Raw genomic sequence first — 16,098 nt, 5'->3', positions numbered from 1 at the left:
ACCATGTTGAGTAGCACTGAGGTCTAATATTGCACAATGTAGTTGAGAAACTGATATCACTACACAACTGAGAAGCTATAAGGCAGAAAAATCAATCAAAACTTGCCTTTTATAAAGTCTACACAGCTTGGGGTCTGTTCTGCTCCAAGACCTAGCTGCACATGGAGATGGGTTCATGGGCAGTTTGGAAATAGAGAGCCCCCTCTCAGCTTGGATTTTGCCATTCTTAAGCCGGAACAAACACTCACTACTTCCCTGGAACACCATCAGCACCGTCTGTCGCTGTAGCACGCATACAGATATTTATCAAATGTACTATTTATTGTTGGGGTCCCTCCCCCCTGCCATGGGGTCCTGGGAGAGGGGACCCTGGGGTAGAGGCACAGGGTCTCCCTGCTCCCTGGTCACATGTACCCTAATCCTGTTCCCCACTGGTTATTTCGTGCTCCCCTGCCCGGGGAGGACCCTGGTTGTCCGGTGATTCCAGAGTCTTTGGGCAGTTCCTCAGCCATGTGGCTGGAAAATAAAGATCTCTGAAACTTCTGTCAAGAATCGCTCCCTATTCCTTTCCACGGGCCTCGCTGTCTATGGATTTTGCAGGAGACCCCACTGCAACAATTTATAGAGCACGTCTAACCAGAGAATAAGTCACTAAAAAGTGCATTGTGTGATCAGGGCCAATCATGACAGTCATTTTACAAGAGTTAAAAGAGGCTTTTCCATCCTGCATTTCCTGCCAGAATCTTTACAGTCAACTTCAGATTTACCACTGCAGCTTAGGGTCAACATTATATGATAAGACCTAAATAATGCACACCTTTAATCATGAACAGTGTTTCCAGAAGTTTCCAAATGCCACTTTGTAATGTGACATATAAAATCCATCTAACGCTCATTTTCTTAAATGTCACACTACTGTAAAATGGCAAAAATGGAAGAATCTATATGTCTAATAGCAGAATACTGAATGAAATAGAGCAAAGAAATGCAGATAGAGAATATAATGACCCATGTACCCCAAACTACAGGTACTCCACACTGCCAACTTGTGTTGCACTCTTATGCTCTTAAAAATGAAGTCTCTAAAACCGGTTCATCAAATGAGGTTATAAAATGGCCTAATCAAATTGGTGGTGATTTTTGGCAAGTGAAATTAGATAAATAGAAAAATAAATATTTGGTAAATATTCCATGTCTTACATAGTAAAACAGAACAGAAAAATTCTGATCTATATATATATATAGAGAATATGCCTGTTATATCCTAGTCCTGGAGCTTGAGGACAAAGGAAAGTCCTAAACTGAACCCAACATGATAACATGGGCATATTGTTAAATTTATCTGAGTTAAACTTGGCAGGGTGAAAAAATGAAGTAGTTTTCATTTGGATTCACAGATCCAGTGTAACTCCAAAAAGATTATAAAATTCTGGGGGGAAGAATACATATTAGCAACATACTTACTCAGAGAGTGAACAAAAGTATAGGCAATGCACCATCTTTTGAAACTTATTAAAAGAAAAAAATAATGTTTGATTACTTTTAAATTATGTAGCATTGCAGAATATAGGCTATTCTGCCGGCCAAGGATAAATTACAGAAATTAATTAGGCTGTTATAAAAAAATAAGATAGCATATCTCCTATTCACACCCTTCAAAAAATCCCTCTCTGCTTTAAAATAAATATTATACAGCATTTTTAAATAGATGACATATTAAAACCAAGAGCACAAGAGAGAGATTTAGAATGGACTATTTCCAACCACAACTCTAAAATAATTTTTTTGTTGGAACCCTCTTTTCCCCAAAACACAAAATATTAGTTACATGGAAAAAAATTTCTTGCTTCTGGGTGAAAAGAGGGGGAGAATATCATAATTTGAAAACTAACTTTACAATTTTTTTCAGAAATTTGTATCCCAATGTATTATAGCAGAAAGGATCACTTAGCACAAAAGTGCAAAAAAGAGAAAAACATAAATATAGAGCTTGAATCCCATAAATACTATTTAATTGAAAATCAAAGAAATTATTAAGATTTATGGAGAGATTTTTTTGTAGTTTTCCTGAGAATAATGCATAATGAAAAAATGAAAGCCCACTGTAAAATTAATTCTACTAACTTTATTCCAAAATAAAGTAAGCATATGTACGCCAATGTTTTACTACTCTTAAAGAGCTTTAGCAGTCAGGCCAAGGCAAGCACTATCAAAAGCTGTAGCTATGGCCATGATATTCTAAATGAGGGAGAAATGGACTGAAGGCATTTTCTCCTAACTTTAAACCTGATTTACCCATCACACAAGTCTTGGGGTTGAGTTGGTGCACAGTGTTGCTAGAAATTCACCACGATAATCACAATGCCAAGACGTGTGAAGTGTATTTGGCTTCGTCAGTACTTTGCTAGCTTTTCCTTTTTCAGAAGCACATGTAGTTACTTTACACTTATACTGAAGTAGAAAAACAGTTTTCTAGCAATCAGGCTCCTCTAGCTAATATGACCTCATTTAAATGCATATAATACATGAATATTTTTAATAAATATGTTTAAATGCAATAATAACATCCTTTTGCATTCAGAGAGTTCTCAGCGTTAGGCTGATTCATTTTTGTCCACTTATCTTCTATCTTTATTCTACTAACAGGTGATATTTTCTATTCAAAGCATTTCCTGTGGTATCTAAAAATATTAAACCATTTTTCCAAAGGACATGGATGAATTGACGTGGTCTTCGACATTTGCTTGCCAAAAGTGATATCTGATAAAAATATGATATCTGAAAAAAAAATGAGATAATGTATGCAGGGAGAAATAAGAAAGAAAGATACAGTTGCTTGCACTGGGAAATAATCTATCAGATGGATAGATTATTTCCTAAGAGTCACAGAGCCCTCTCATTTTTAGACTTGGATGTCTTAATTAGCAGGACTTGCCCTTTTAAAGACATCTGCCTGCGCAAGAAAGGGCTTCCCTAATCTTTGCTTTGCATAATAATCTGAGCACTCACACAGAAGGCGGGAGGAGTACTTGACTTCTCTCCCATCTTGAAGGAATTCAGAGTCCCATCTCCAATTTCTCAGGAGAGTGGCCTAAATAACTGAAGGAAAACATAAAGGCACAGAAATAAGAAGAAAAAAGACTCAGATCTGAACCTTAAGAGCTCTGAGCTTATCCTGAGAAGGAGAGACCTAGGCTACACAGCCCAATCCCGTGGCCATATATTTTATTTTTAAGCAACAGTTATCTGATATAAAACACAGCAGATGCACTCTGATCACTTGCAATACAAACTGGTGGCTCCAGCATTGATCATCTTTCTGTTCCTGAATGAAAGCTGCTAGGGCTGCCTCATCTTGTGTTGAAGTAAGTGCTGCTCTTGCTTACAAGTCCAAACCTTGAAAGGCACAGTGAGGTATCTCCAGGTCCTAGCACATATTTAGGTAAGAGGATTTAACAGTCTGGTACTGACATACGCAGGCAGAAAAAGCTCGTGGCCTGGGAAATATGGACCACAAAATGTTGGCTGTGGGTATATCAGCCTTTTAGCCTTGCAAACCTAAATGTTCTTTCTGTTCCTTGTATTTCCAGGTTTTTCATGCTGATGAAAGTCCGTATTGTCTGAGCTTGGAAACCACTGGAATCTTCCAGTCACACTCTTAAGTAATTGCCAGTTACACCTTGAACACTATTTCATGCAGTCACTTCACTGACATGCTATACTTACTAAAAGATGGCTCATACTGTGGCTGGACAGTAAATTACAAGGTTTGCTCATGGTTTTAAAAGATGTAACACCTTCTATTTTTCAGCCATCACCATCAATGCACATGAATGAATCATGCCTTTAAAAGCAGGATTGATGGCTGAATAGCACAGCAAATGATATTAAAAACAATCTGACATCAATCCTACCTCTCACTTATTGCACCTCAAAAAAAAGTAATAACTATTGTGACAAATATAGGTGGGTCTTCCAACAAGAGACAATGAATCTCTTTTTTTGAAAGAGGTAGAATCACAGAGGAAAATAAAGGTGAAGTCAAAACAGTAAAATTATTCCAGAGGAGTCACTGAAAACTTTGAAGCTGGCATTATGCTTAAAATTTGCAGATACTCCTTTTCACACCTCAGTTACGGTATACGGTTCCCAAATTAGGCACCATCATCCATGAAAGGATCACAGATTTTTCTTTTAATTTCTAAATATTTACGAGTTTCTCTTTAATAGAAAGATCTTATTTTTGCCAGTTTTTACACCCTGATTTAGAGAACTCTAATTAAACAGCAAGTCCTTCAAAACCAACAAACACACTCCATGAATTCATGATATAAAGCCTTGCCCATGTAACGCATTTATCAGATGTATCTTAACTATTGTTGTGAATGCTGTGTGTCCTTGGCAAGGAATGAACTGAGCTGGAGCTGGGACTGACTCTGTGGACACTGGCAGAGAAAATGAGTTTGGGGGAGCATGGAGGACTGATCAGCAGCTCAAGGAGTGGGGTGAGAGAGCTCAGTTAAAAGTGTAGAAGGTCTGGAAAGAGGCAAGTTCATGTGAAAAGTAAGGGCTAGTTTTGATAAGAGTCTTTTATACTTGAGGCAGACCAAAGCCTTGATGGAGAGAGACACAAGTAGATACCATTCCTTTGCCACTATCTGTTTAACTCACAACCAGGAAACATCTGAATTATCCTGTGCCACAGAATTGGTAAACACTGGCACTGGGTTTAAAAGATGAAGGAGTGGAAAAAGAATGTTGAACTGCATGAAAAGACAATGGAGAAAAATTGTCCCTAATTTAAAAATGCCAAAAATAAGAATACTTTTTTTTTTTTTTTTTCTTTTACACTCCTTATCTCTCTAGCTCACACCTTCTTTCCAATCTCTCAGAAACAGCCCTATGAATAGCCCTTAGAACAGGCAGCTAGTGCTTGGAAGCAGGGACTACCACTTGATTCCTTGCCTCACAGGGCATGACAAATATGAGGTCCCTACATCACTCCCCCATTACTTTTGTGCTAGGTTTTCAACAGCCCTATGCAGCTTCAGTTTCAACCAAACAGAAAAAGACAGACGATGCTATATTAGCAGCTCATATTTATTTCTTTCAGGTAGGAGAGAAATGTAATTCAGCCACTGATTTTATGTGAACTTGAGTCAGTACCAGCCTTTTTGCAGAACTTCTTAAAGGTATATCAACTATAAAAGGATAATTTTTCATATAAGAATATAAACAGATATTATTCCTTGCATCTTAAGATGAGCAAGCATGTATGGAAGAGGGAAAGTTGATGCTCAGTTAGGGAGGATGAACTGATTATTACTGGCGTATAAACTAGATATGCAACAGCCAATAGATTGCTTATTTTCCTTACTGACTATAGTTTGTATTGATCTTATGTGTATCTCAGCTCCTTAGATAAAAATGCTCTCTGAGTTTTGAGCTTATGAAATAAAACCATAAAAATTGCTATGATTAATCTTTTACTGCTGTTGACACAGACCGATCAACTTGGACTCTGTCTGCCACGTACTGAAACCTAATTACAAGCCATTAAATTCGCCTTCATTTGACCTGCCTGATTCTGTCTGGCAACCTTTATGTTTGACCTGTTCATGCCCAAATACAGCTGAAGAAAAAAGACTGGTGCTGGATGGCAAAGAGCATGGTGCTCTCTCTCCTGCAGCGCTCTCTCTCCCACAGATGTGCTTCCATCCATGCAGGGATGCAGCAGAGGTAGTACATAAAAAACATATCAAAGCATGGTATTTTCCCTAGGCATAATGATAGTACATGATACTGGATGCTTTTGGAATTCAGTGCTTATGAAAGATAGGACTGATGTATGTACTGTCACTTTTCAGTGACTGAACTTTTACACTTGGGAAGGATTCTGCAGATGTTTTCAGAGCTTCAAACAGCTAACTTTTGCATGCATGGGTAAGATTATGTATTTTTACACACATCTAAGAGAGAGAGAACAAATAAGCAAATAAAAATGCCCATTATTTCTAAATGATTTGACTATTTTCAAAGTCAACACATTTTCACCTGGCTCCTCTTCCTATGGTGATCCTCAAATGGCACAAAGTGTCCAGAACAATGTCCACAGTTTGCTGGCTCTAATTAGTTACACAGAAGAATAATGTCTCACTGGTGGTGGGTGGGCTGAAAGAGGTGACTATCATAACACTGATCATCTTTTAGATCAATCTAGTTTATCAATAATAAGGCAGAAGGGGCCTAGGACATAACCATCACATCAATTGTCTGGCTGCACTCAACATAGGCACAGAGAACAAAGACACTTTGATCAGTGTGATAATGCACTGCAGGTCACTCTAGTCTCTTCCAGGCTTGCTTAATTTACCCTACAAATTTATTCTTTTGCCAGGAATACGCCATGGGTCACAAGGAAAAACAAGTATCTGCTTAAATATTGTGTTCGTGTCAAATACTCATAACTCTTGCACGTTCAATCTTGCCCAGTCTGATTTGAAGTTATATATATTGAGCTGATAAAGTATTCCCAGTGATTGAGAGTAAAAGAAAAGTGGGTTTGAAACAGAAATTATGAAAATAGGGCTTATTTCTTCACAGGATCTTAATTTGACAAAACAAGGTGCAGGGTTGAATCAGCCTGCATTAATCTTATATGGCACAACATCGACCCTGGTTTTGATTTTGCAGGTCATCCTGCTGAGAATGTTCAGTTTCCCATTGAGATCTTCAGTGGAAAAATGGTTAACCTATTAAAATTACAATGCAGTATCAGCTGAAGAAAAGTTTGTCCTCTATCCCACTGTGAACGTAGCTGTGCAATAATAGTAACATCTATTTCCGATGTCTGGATAGCTTGTCCCTCTGCATGTAGGAGACCATTATCCTGTGACTGTGTTCTGTTCTGCTGATATAATCTCTTAAATAAAGCTTTACTGTTTACTTTCCTTAATTGAAGTACAATGGAAAAGACATGGCCTTTAAGAAGCTTCACTTTAGTCACTGCCTTGGAGCTTTGAAGGTGTTTCAAGTTGTCTTTTGGTGTACTTCAAAACATCCTTGATAAAAGATGTGTGTGGAGGTGAAGTGGGAATTTTGCTGGCAATTATATTTTATGCAGAGTTGTAAAAAGTTTACTTAGCTGCCGTTCTTCTGCCAAGTTTCCCACCCTGGTTTTGATCCTCTCACTGCTCTGCTAAGTGACCAAATCCTGTAAAATATTTTTCTTGCTGGTCTTATTTTGCCCCTTTTTGGAGCTGAACATTTCTTTAAACCAAAGATAAACCAAATTTGTGTTGGTTTTGGTTTTGTTTGTTTTTTAAATCCTTTCTGGCTTAAAATAATCAGAAACTCTTTTAAACATAATTTTAATTTGCTAGTCCTAAAAGGGAGCCCCAAAACAATGAAGATAAGCCTGGCAGAGATAGATGTCTGGACAAAGAGACTTGATCATGGCAGATGTTTTCCTTTTACCTTGAACCTGGACAATATGATCTTACTTAACACCCAAGGAAAAAAAAAGAAAACCATTGTAATACAGTCTAAAATAGAAACTCATAACAAGAACAATGAGCATATGGCTAAAAAAAAATCAAATAAATGTGTATGCAAACTGCACAAGAAAATGGGAAATGGGAAATCACTCACTGGTAAGAAAATGCTGGGAAGTAGGGCCAAAATCCCTGTGAGCTTCATGCAGTTGCCTGATGCGCTCATCAATGGCCACCTGTTAAGAGAGGAGAAAAAAAAAATGACTCTTTTCTACACAAGAAACAAAGAGAAATTATAGTCAGATAATTTTTTTATTAATGAACATTCAATTTAAAATTAAGCAGGTTCTGCAACAATTGTAGCCCTTCAGGGTCTAGATGAGATTAAATGCGTCATTGGAAAAAAAGAAGGTAAATAAAAAGTTAGGATTTTGTTGGTCGTCTCCCATCTTAACTGATGCTAGAAGAAGCTGAAAATGAAAAGGCTGATAAATAAAGGTATAGCAAATTGGCCTGACTTTATGTACCTGTAAAGAGTATGACTGCTGCTTGTCTATATTGAAGTCAGAACATCCATCTGTTAATACTTTTCCAAAACTACTTCAGAGTACTTTTGAAAGTACACTATTACAAATCAGCACGTGAAAAGTAATCTCTTTTAATGTGGACAGGATAACCATATTTTAACCAAGTGCTGAAATGAGGTTAACCAAAACAGAGCAGCTGGTACAAACGTTTCCCTGTTCTTTTAATCACTCAAATCATAGCCCTCAACCCTTTCCTTGGAGTAGTCCTTTTAAGAACACGTTCCTAATGTTTTGTTGGGTTGATGTACTGTGTGTGAACAGAGACAATAATTTAGGACTTGTTCTATCTTTACCCTTGAAAATCTCAGTGAAGTGGAGTATTGAGCAAGCAGCCAAAAGGGGGTGGTTGCAATAAGATTCCCTGGTGTATGAGTGACATCTACCTGTCCCTTTATAGCCTATATGCTAGAAAGAATCAATTAAGTTAGACCTAAGAATGGGGTTACATAAAACAAGGAAAAATGCTTTAAAGTAATGATAAATATTTCTGAAATTTAATAAATAAAGTAACTGATAGGAAGCAAGTTCACTCAAATATTGCCTGTAAGAAAAAGTGTTCCATAAACACTGGCAAAGCAGAAAGGAAGAGTGTGTTTGGTGTGTTTTAATTGGCCTAATTGTGAGATACATAACAAGGAAACAAATAGGTTGCACAAGCAAAAAGCAATCCACATTTTAAAACTGTCAGGGAATTTTTTTGGTGGGTGGTAAGAGGGAACTATTGTATAGTAACTGGGCATGATACAGTCAGAAAGGAAAAATAATGATAGAATTAATGAACTATTTGATATGACTGTGTGTGTTTGCCAGATAAACCCCAGACCCCAAAATCTTTTCTAATGAAGCAATAGCAACTTATTGCCAAAGACATTACTTTTTTGCTTACAATTTTAAAACTAACATTATAAGAAAAAATGCCCATTTCCTTTCTTTCCTTAAACCATTTTTCAGGTACTCTTCCTGCAGCTTCCTCCATTTCTATGTCATCTTTTCTCCTCTGGCTTCCCCTTGAATTGCAAGCACAGATGTTCTGTTAAGCAGTGCTTCATACCAGGGACTGACTTTGAGCTTGAGTTCACACCCAATTCACTGCACAGATACAAGCTGGGGAGCTCTGTAAGTGCATAGAAAACTATGAAAGGTCTGCTTCTGGTCATCAGTATAATTAGCTTAAGTACAGAACTGATGTGCTATTACCTTAACCAAGAAATGACCTTTCAATGAAGACTAGAAAGATAATCTTAAACATATATAACCACCTGCAAATAAAAACCACTGGAAAAATGTAATGAAAATGTATATACTCTTTAGAATTGTCTTAAAATTACCTCATAACATACTTATTTTTTTCATTAGGAAATATTGGTTAATAAAGAAATATGTGGCTCCTCTTTTACATTAGTACATACTTTTCATTAAGTCAACTAGCATGGAAAAATTACTTGCTGGCATGAAGAATCCCTAAAGAGAATGAGAACTTTACAAACAGACAGTGAGGAGCAGTGTTTCATATAGGAAAATTTCAACAGCCAAATTGTGGTCAGAAAAGGGCATGGGAACCCTTTAGTACACATGACCACTGCCAGCACACAGCCTATACAACTTCTGTAAGTGTGCTAAAACTGAGAATTCCAATCCCTTCAAAATATCCAGGTGACCTTCAAACTGCACAAAACTATTAACCTGAAGATTTTTAGCCATATATGTACAGCAAAATAAAATACCTTACACACTTTAGGGTAAACTTTCCAACTGAACAGCTTTGGATGTGAGCCAGGAAATACCTCTGTCTAGAGGTAGATTTTGTCAATACAGAGAAGAATAAAACACTGAGAAATCTTGCATATTCGCCAGGAAATATCACCTGAGAGTACAAAACATTATTCCACTTGGCTGCCAGGAAATACCACTTGCTGATGTATTGGCATACTACGTTTTAGGTAAAAGGCAGAAAAAGATGAACTCACTGTTGGTGGTAGAGCAAGAAAGATTATTGCAGTCAGTTTCTATTAATTTTATCAAAACTAACACATAAATGATAAAATAACAGAATTTGAACCCACAATAACTTGGATCATGGTGTATAATAAATACCCACCGAAACAATCCTTGCTTAGACTTACAGAAGAATGTGTCTCTGATCCAATAAAATCAGTTGGATTTGACTTTGTGACTTATGCACCAACAATCTGGAGAAGGAGATTATATCCATATAAGTCTTCATAAATGTTTCATGATTCTTGAAAAAAAATTCTCACTGGCATGTAAAACTGTTTCTTATTTTTCATAAACAAGGCATAGGTAATACCCAAATTTTAAATTTTGTCTTGTTTTTCCTTCAAATCAAGTGAAATAGGCTCCTCCAAAATGAGCACAGACAGTATCCCTTGTATTTTTGTATGCTATGTTCTGAACCAAGAGCAGTTAGAACAAAATGTTGTTGTGAACAACTAGACCCTTGTGAGAAGAAAACTGCAAAATTTTCAAGCCCATTCAAGCATTCATTTTCCTTTCTTTAAAGTGAAGAAAAAATATATACTGTTAATGAAGGGAAAATTCTCTACTGATTTCAGTAGTGTTGGCTTAGCCATGCAAAAAGTGATACTTTAAAGGTACTACTGCCAGAATGTAACATGCAGAATCACAGAAAGGGTAAAGTTGGAAGGGACCAGAGTGGTCATCTGGTCCACAATCTCCATGGAATGGGACTGTGGATTTCATTTGGGTGCCTTTTAGGTAAAACTCCACAGTATTTCTCCACAAGAAATGTTACTAATAAAAAAATAAATGGATTTTTAAAAAAGCCAGATATTGCTTTATCAAGATATGAGAATTTGATTTAAACAGATGAAAATATTTTTATAACTAATTTTGACTTAAAAACAAATATCAGAATTTTCTGTAATTGGGATACGTGAACCATTGCTTTTCTTCACTGGGGATACATGCTTGAAAAGACATGCATTTACATTATTTAATCCAATGTTTTACATAATATACAGATCTTCTTTCAATCATAACAAATGAAAGAACCACAGCAGTGCAGTAAATATACTCGAGGCTGAAGATGGTAATATTAAAAATCCTATACTGATTTTAAGTGATAATACATGGTACAGAAACAGCTTCTGCTAAACAAATTGGCAAGTAAAAAAAAAAAGTTATTTAAAGTCCTTCTCCTTTAAAGATTTTGAAAACATTTGATGAAACAAGCTCTGTTTCCCATCACTTGGGTGCAGCCATGTGAACTGAATATATAATCAAGTTCAGATAAACAAATGACAACAATAACAAAAGCAAAGCTCTGTCATGCAGTTGTTAGGAATAGTTTCTAAGTGTTTTACCTAATGTGGGGTTCAACCTTGACAACATTTTTATAACAGCTCCACTGCAGTCAGAATGAGGATTTGATGGATTTAATTTGGGTCTACTACTAAATTCTGGAGGGTTTTTTTGTGGTTTTGTTTTTTAAATTTTTTTGAGGTTTAATGGAGAATATTTTTATGACATATATAAGTGTTTTTTTGTGTTTATGTCCACACTGCAAAGCAGGCCTAGATCAAGAAGGAAACATGAGCTGTTTAATTCTCAGTATTTTCCATGTTCTCAAAAAGTACCCAACAGCAACTGCCCAGGAGTGCTGGAGTTGCTGAGCTGCTCCAAGACGTGCTGCAGGAAGGAACAGCCATCACAGTACTGAAGTTGTGCCTGCAAACAAGGAGTGGCCTCAGCAGAGAGCTATAAAAATGGTCTGTCAATCCATCTATCTTGTCCTCTTGGATCTACCAACACCACAGGGACATAAGAGCCTTGGTCTAGCTGTGGTTAATCCTGCCACAGGCTTGCCCACAGCTTTGATTTTCAACTGAACAAGTTCAGTGGAGGAAATTTCCGTGGGGTGCTCAGCTCTGACTGCCAGCTAAACTACTCTGCAATGAGTGGCTGCATGAGCCAAGGTGATGGCTTGGGTGCCTCTCTGTGCTCAGCACCCAAAGAGAATTCACATTCGGTGAACTTGGCAAGGAATTTATTCAAAAAATTACATGAAGGTGTGCGAGTAGAAATTGTTACAACTTTTTTACATGAAACAGCAGAAATGAGATCACTAGTTTAAAAAACTGCTAAATGTGAAGAGTTAAGACAACTGTTGAATGGCTGGGATTCTGAGGAAAAATGGCAAGAAAAGAATAAAAAAAGATTCTCATCTAAACAGCTATATTTAGTGCAGCAGCAAAAGGACACACAATCTCCTTTTTCTTTTTTTTTTTCAAAATTTGCTTCACCAAAAGCTGTTCTCACAAAAAGAGAAGGGCAATTTTCTGTATCAATCAGCATGCATACACACAATACTTATTAAAATAACCCTCCATTAATTTCCCCACCATATTCACAGCATTTCCACAGCCTCCTGACCTTGACTCCAAGCACAGCCAATTTGACTGCATATCAAAGGAAACCGGCTCCTACAAGACCTCCTTTAATGTTGCCCAGCAATTCTCCTCCCAAGAGCTGAAAAGCTTCTTTCTTTGCTCTCACTGACTCAGAGCTGTCAAAGCACTGCGAGGCTGTTCTTCACAAATCAATAAACAGGAAGATCTGATCTGCCGTACTTCTAATAGCTACTGAATTCAGTCACTCACTGCTCCTTGTACATTAGGCGATAAGGATGGATTTAAATAAGCACACTTTGTGCTGTTAATGAGGAACAGCAGGGGAGGAAAGGCAATTGATAGCCATTGTTCCTGGCTGCTGAAGTTCAGGTTTAAGTCTTGGCATTTACTGAGTTGAAAAAACAGCTAAGGACAATTAGTTTTCTGGTGAAAAGTTCAGTGTTCTGAAATATTTTGAGAGCGTAAAAATGTGCTTATTTTCCACATTAAAGAAAAAATAGATAAGTACAGTGCTATTTGCATGCATTTACAGCTGTTAAAAAGACTAAATTCAAAATTCTGGGTCACGGTGGGACTGTATACTTCAGCAGATTGAAATCTGAGTGACTTCATGCAATTCTCCTTTCAATTAAAAAAAAAAAAAATCATAAGAAATAGTAGAATACATGTATTGTACCTTGTCAGCTTTTTAAAATTTTCAGATGAAACAAGAGAATAAAATGTAATATAAATTCAGGAAACATCTTAAAGCTTGGGGCACAGAGCTTTAGAAAACAGTAAATAAAAGAATGATCTCCTTGAATTAATATGTCTACTGTGAATAACCAGCCATTGCTTCTTAGGCTTTTGTTTTATAATCCTAAATCTGTGCACTTTGGGCTTTGTGTATTTATGTGCCTGAGGAATGAAAGTTAGGTCTTTAAATAACAAAAACATCCAAATTTGGAGAGAATAAAACAGTTGTAAACCATGTGAAATCTTAAGAACAAACATCTTTAGGAAATAATTCTCTTAGAAAATGTTACTTGTTTTGTTTTGGATAAAAGATTCTCTGTCAGGGTGGCCTCTCATTTGACACCCCCACTGCTCCCATAGAAGCTGTCACACAATCTGGTGGAGGTTCTGCAAGGCCTTTCATGTCACTGTATGTTCCTTATGTCTATTCATGCACTTTTGTAGTATATAAAATATTTTATGAAACTGGTATGAGCTGAGCATGGTCTTAGCCTTTTAAAAGTACAAGAAACTGCTGTGCATCCCTTCATTCTGCAGCATTTCTTGACAAAGCTTTCAAATTCTTCACTGCCCAGCCACATTAATTCTTTTTTAATATTGCTTTTTGCATGCAATTTAATCAATATCAACTATTTTTCTGCCAGGTTCCTTGCTATATTCCTTTTGTAGTATACCAAGGAAGTAATTTTACAAATGCTGATATTTAGCATTAATTTTTCTCAATTCAATTATTTTTCTCACAAAGCAGCACAACACCTATTAAAAAGCTTTCAATTTACAATTTACATTAGCTTTAAATTCAAATAAATAAATACCCATAGACACCCCCTAGCAGATTCTAGTCCAAGTGGGCTGTGGATTGCTTGACCACATCTCTGTACTCTTGGACAGTGCCTCTATATTCCTTCCAGGTTACCTGCCCAAGCTTCCTCTTTCTGTGTAGTCCCTTTTTTATGTTTGAGTTTTGCAAAGAGCTCCTTGTTCATGCACGCAGGACTCCTGGCACTTTTGTTGGACTTCCTGCTGTTCAGGATGGACCAGTTTTGAACATTTTAGAAAGTGATCCTTCCTTATCAATGAACTTTCTTGGACCTCTCTTCCTTCCAGGGGTTTATCCTGTGGGATTATTCCAAGCAGATCCCTGAAGAGGACAAAGTCCACTCTCCTGAAGTCCAGGTTGTGTTCTCATGGTCACTGAAGCCAGGAGTGCCTCTGACTTTCATCTACCCAGTGAGCCTTTCCTTGTTTCTGAGTATGGGGTCCAGCAGAGCCTCTGTTTGCACTGGCTCCTCCACCAGTTACGTCAGGAAGTTTCCATCAGTGCTACCAAGGAACTCACTGCACTGCTTCCAACCTGCTGTGTTGTCTCTCTAGCAAATGATCAGGCTGGTCCCCCATGGATGCTATTTCTACTTGCCTGTGAAAGGCCTCAGCCACCTGTTCTGCAGGGTTAGGTGGCCTGCAGCCGATGCCCACCACAGTGTCACCTATGCTCGTCTGCTCCTTAATCCTCACCCTCATGTTTCAAGAGCTCTTTTTCCAGCATATCATTCCTAGTTTAGAGCTCTTCTGTATCTTCTATACATCCCCATAAAATATACACCTTAGAGCTCTGACTGTGCAGACCTATAGATTCAGTGATTTCTCTTCTGCCTTCAGCAGAAAGCTGAAACTATATATACTCTTAGTTCTGTATTGTAAGTGGGGTAAAAGAGAAACTAAAATGTATAGGCGACCCTGAACCTCTGGTAGGTTATTGATGTTAAAATGCATCTAACTTTGACGCAGTTTGACATTTTCAAAGTCAGTGGGAGCTGGGTGCCTGTGACTAGGGAGAGAATGTGTTCTGTGGTAAGTAAAACTGTCTAGTGAGGAGCTCAGCATGGCATATATTCTTCCTGAGAACAAATCTGACTTCTGAGATCAAGGCACCTGCATACCTTCATACTATACGCTTTGAAATGCTTCCACCTTTTTTTTTTTTTTTTTTTTTTTTTTTTTTTTTTTTTTTTTTTTTTTGTTAAAACAACATTCTATCTATCCTGCAGGATTATTCATCATCCATATGACTTTTAGGTGGTATTTTGTGGTCATCTCTAGGCACCACAACCAAGACATACATGGATCAGCTGCAGAGAGCCTGAAGGAATTAACAAGAAAGATGGTGACCAGCAGCAGAGGGTTGAGTGAACAATTGCAATCAAAACTGAGGAACAGCAGTCTTACAGAATCAGGGAACGGGGACAAATCTGAAGCAAGTTCTCTTTTTGTATTATGAATATAAAAATTTCTTTTAAAATCTTATTAAATTGTGTAAAAACACAGGAGATTGAGGGGGGGGTCTGGATTACAAGATATGATAAGGATTATTCATAAGAAAAAAGTCCTGACGTATGATTTCCTAGTTACTGATGTTAAATAACATAAGGAAATAGGAAAAGGCTGAACTATTAATTATGATTAGATTATTACTAAACATTAGTCTTTTTAGGCTGTAACCACCTAATGTTCCTACCCTAACATGGCTGTTTGATAGATGCTTTTTAGGCATTTTTCTCTTCACTTTTGGGGCATGCACAGAAAATAACATCATGTGTAATGTAGTTACATCTCCTCAATAAACAATGATAAGGACATAAAAAAATGACACCTTCCTGTGGCCTTTTTTATTTACTTTGCTTTTCTGCTAAAAAAATATTATTTCTCTTCACTATAGTTTTTACAGTTTTGAAATAGAACTGACTCCTTTCTGTTCTCCTTAAAAATGTTTCTAAACAATTTAAAATAAATTCCTTTTTGTACTTCATTTGAAAATGCTCTTAATTAATGTTCCATAATCCATCCCTAAGGTAAAGACATACTCTCTCTTAACAAGATTTTATGGTTGATTTT

General features: G+C 37.1%; 1 protein-coding gene across 13 annotated transcripts in view; it reads right to left on the bottom strand.

Moving 5' to 3' along the window:
* DMD (dystrophin) overlaps positions 1-16,098 on the bottom strand; it is a 1,181,561-nt gene that overhangs the window by 121,801 nt on the left and 1,043,662 nt on the right. For all 13 annotated transcript variants that reach the window (XM_042035506.1, XM_042035543.1, XM_042035536.1 and 10 more), the window contains one exon: positions 7,651-7,729. In XM_042035506.1, the coding sequence (XP_041891440.1) occupies positions 7,651-7,729 (79 nt within the window). The remainder of the gene's footprint in view (positions 1-7,650; positions 7,730-16,098) is intronic.

The sequence above is a fragment of the Corvus kubaryi genome, unplaced genomic scaffold (assembly GCF_017639235.1).
Source record: "Corvus kubaryi isolate FWS band 111438036 unplaced genomic scaffold, C.kubaryi_AGA036_p1.0 133, whole genome shotgun sequence".
In the NCBI taxonomy this organism is placed as follows: domain Eukaryota; kingdom Metazoa; phylum Chordata; class Aves; order Passeriformes; family Corvidae; genus Corvus; species Corvus kubaryi.
Note: the sequence above shows the minus strand (reverse complement) of the source record. Positions and strands in the feature narration are given on the sequence as shown.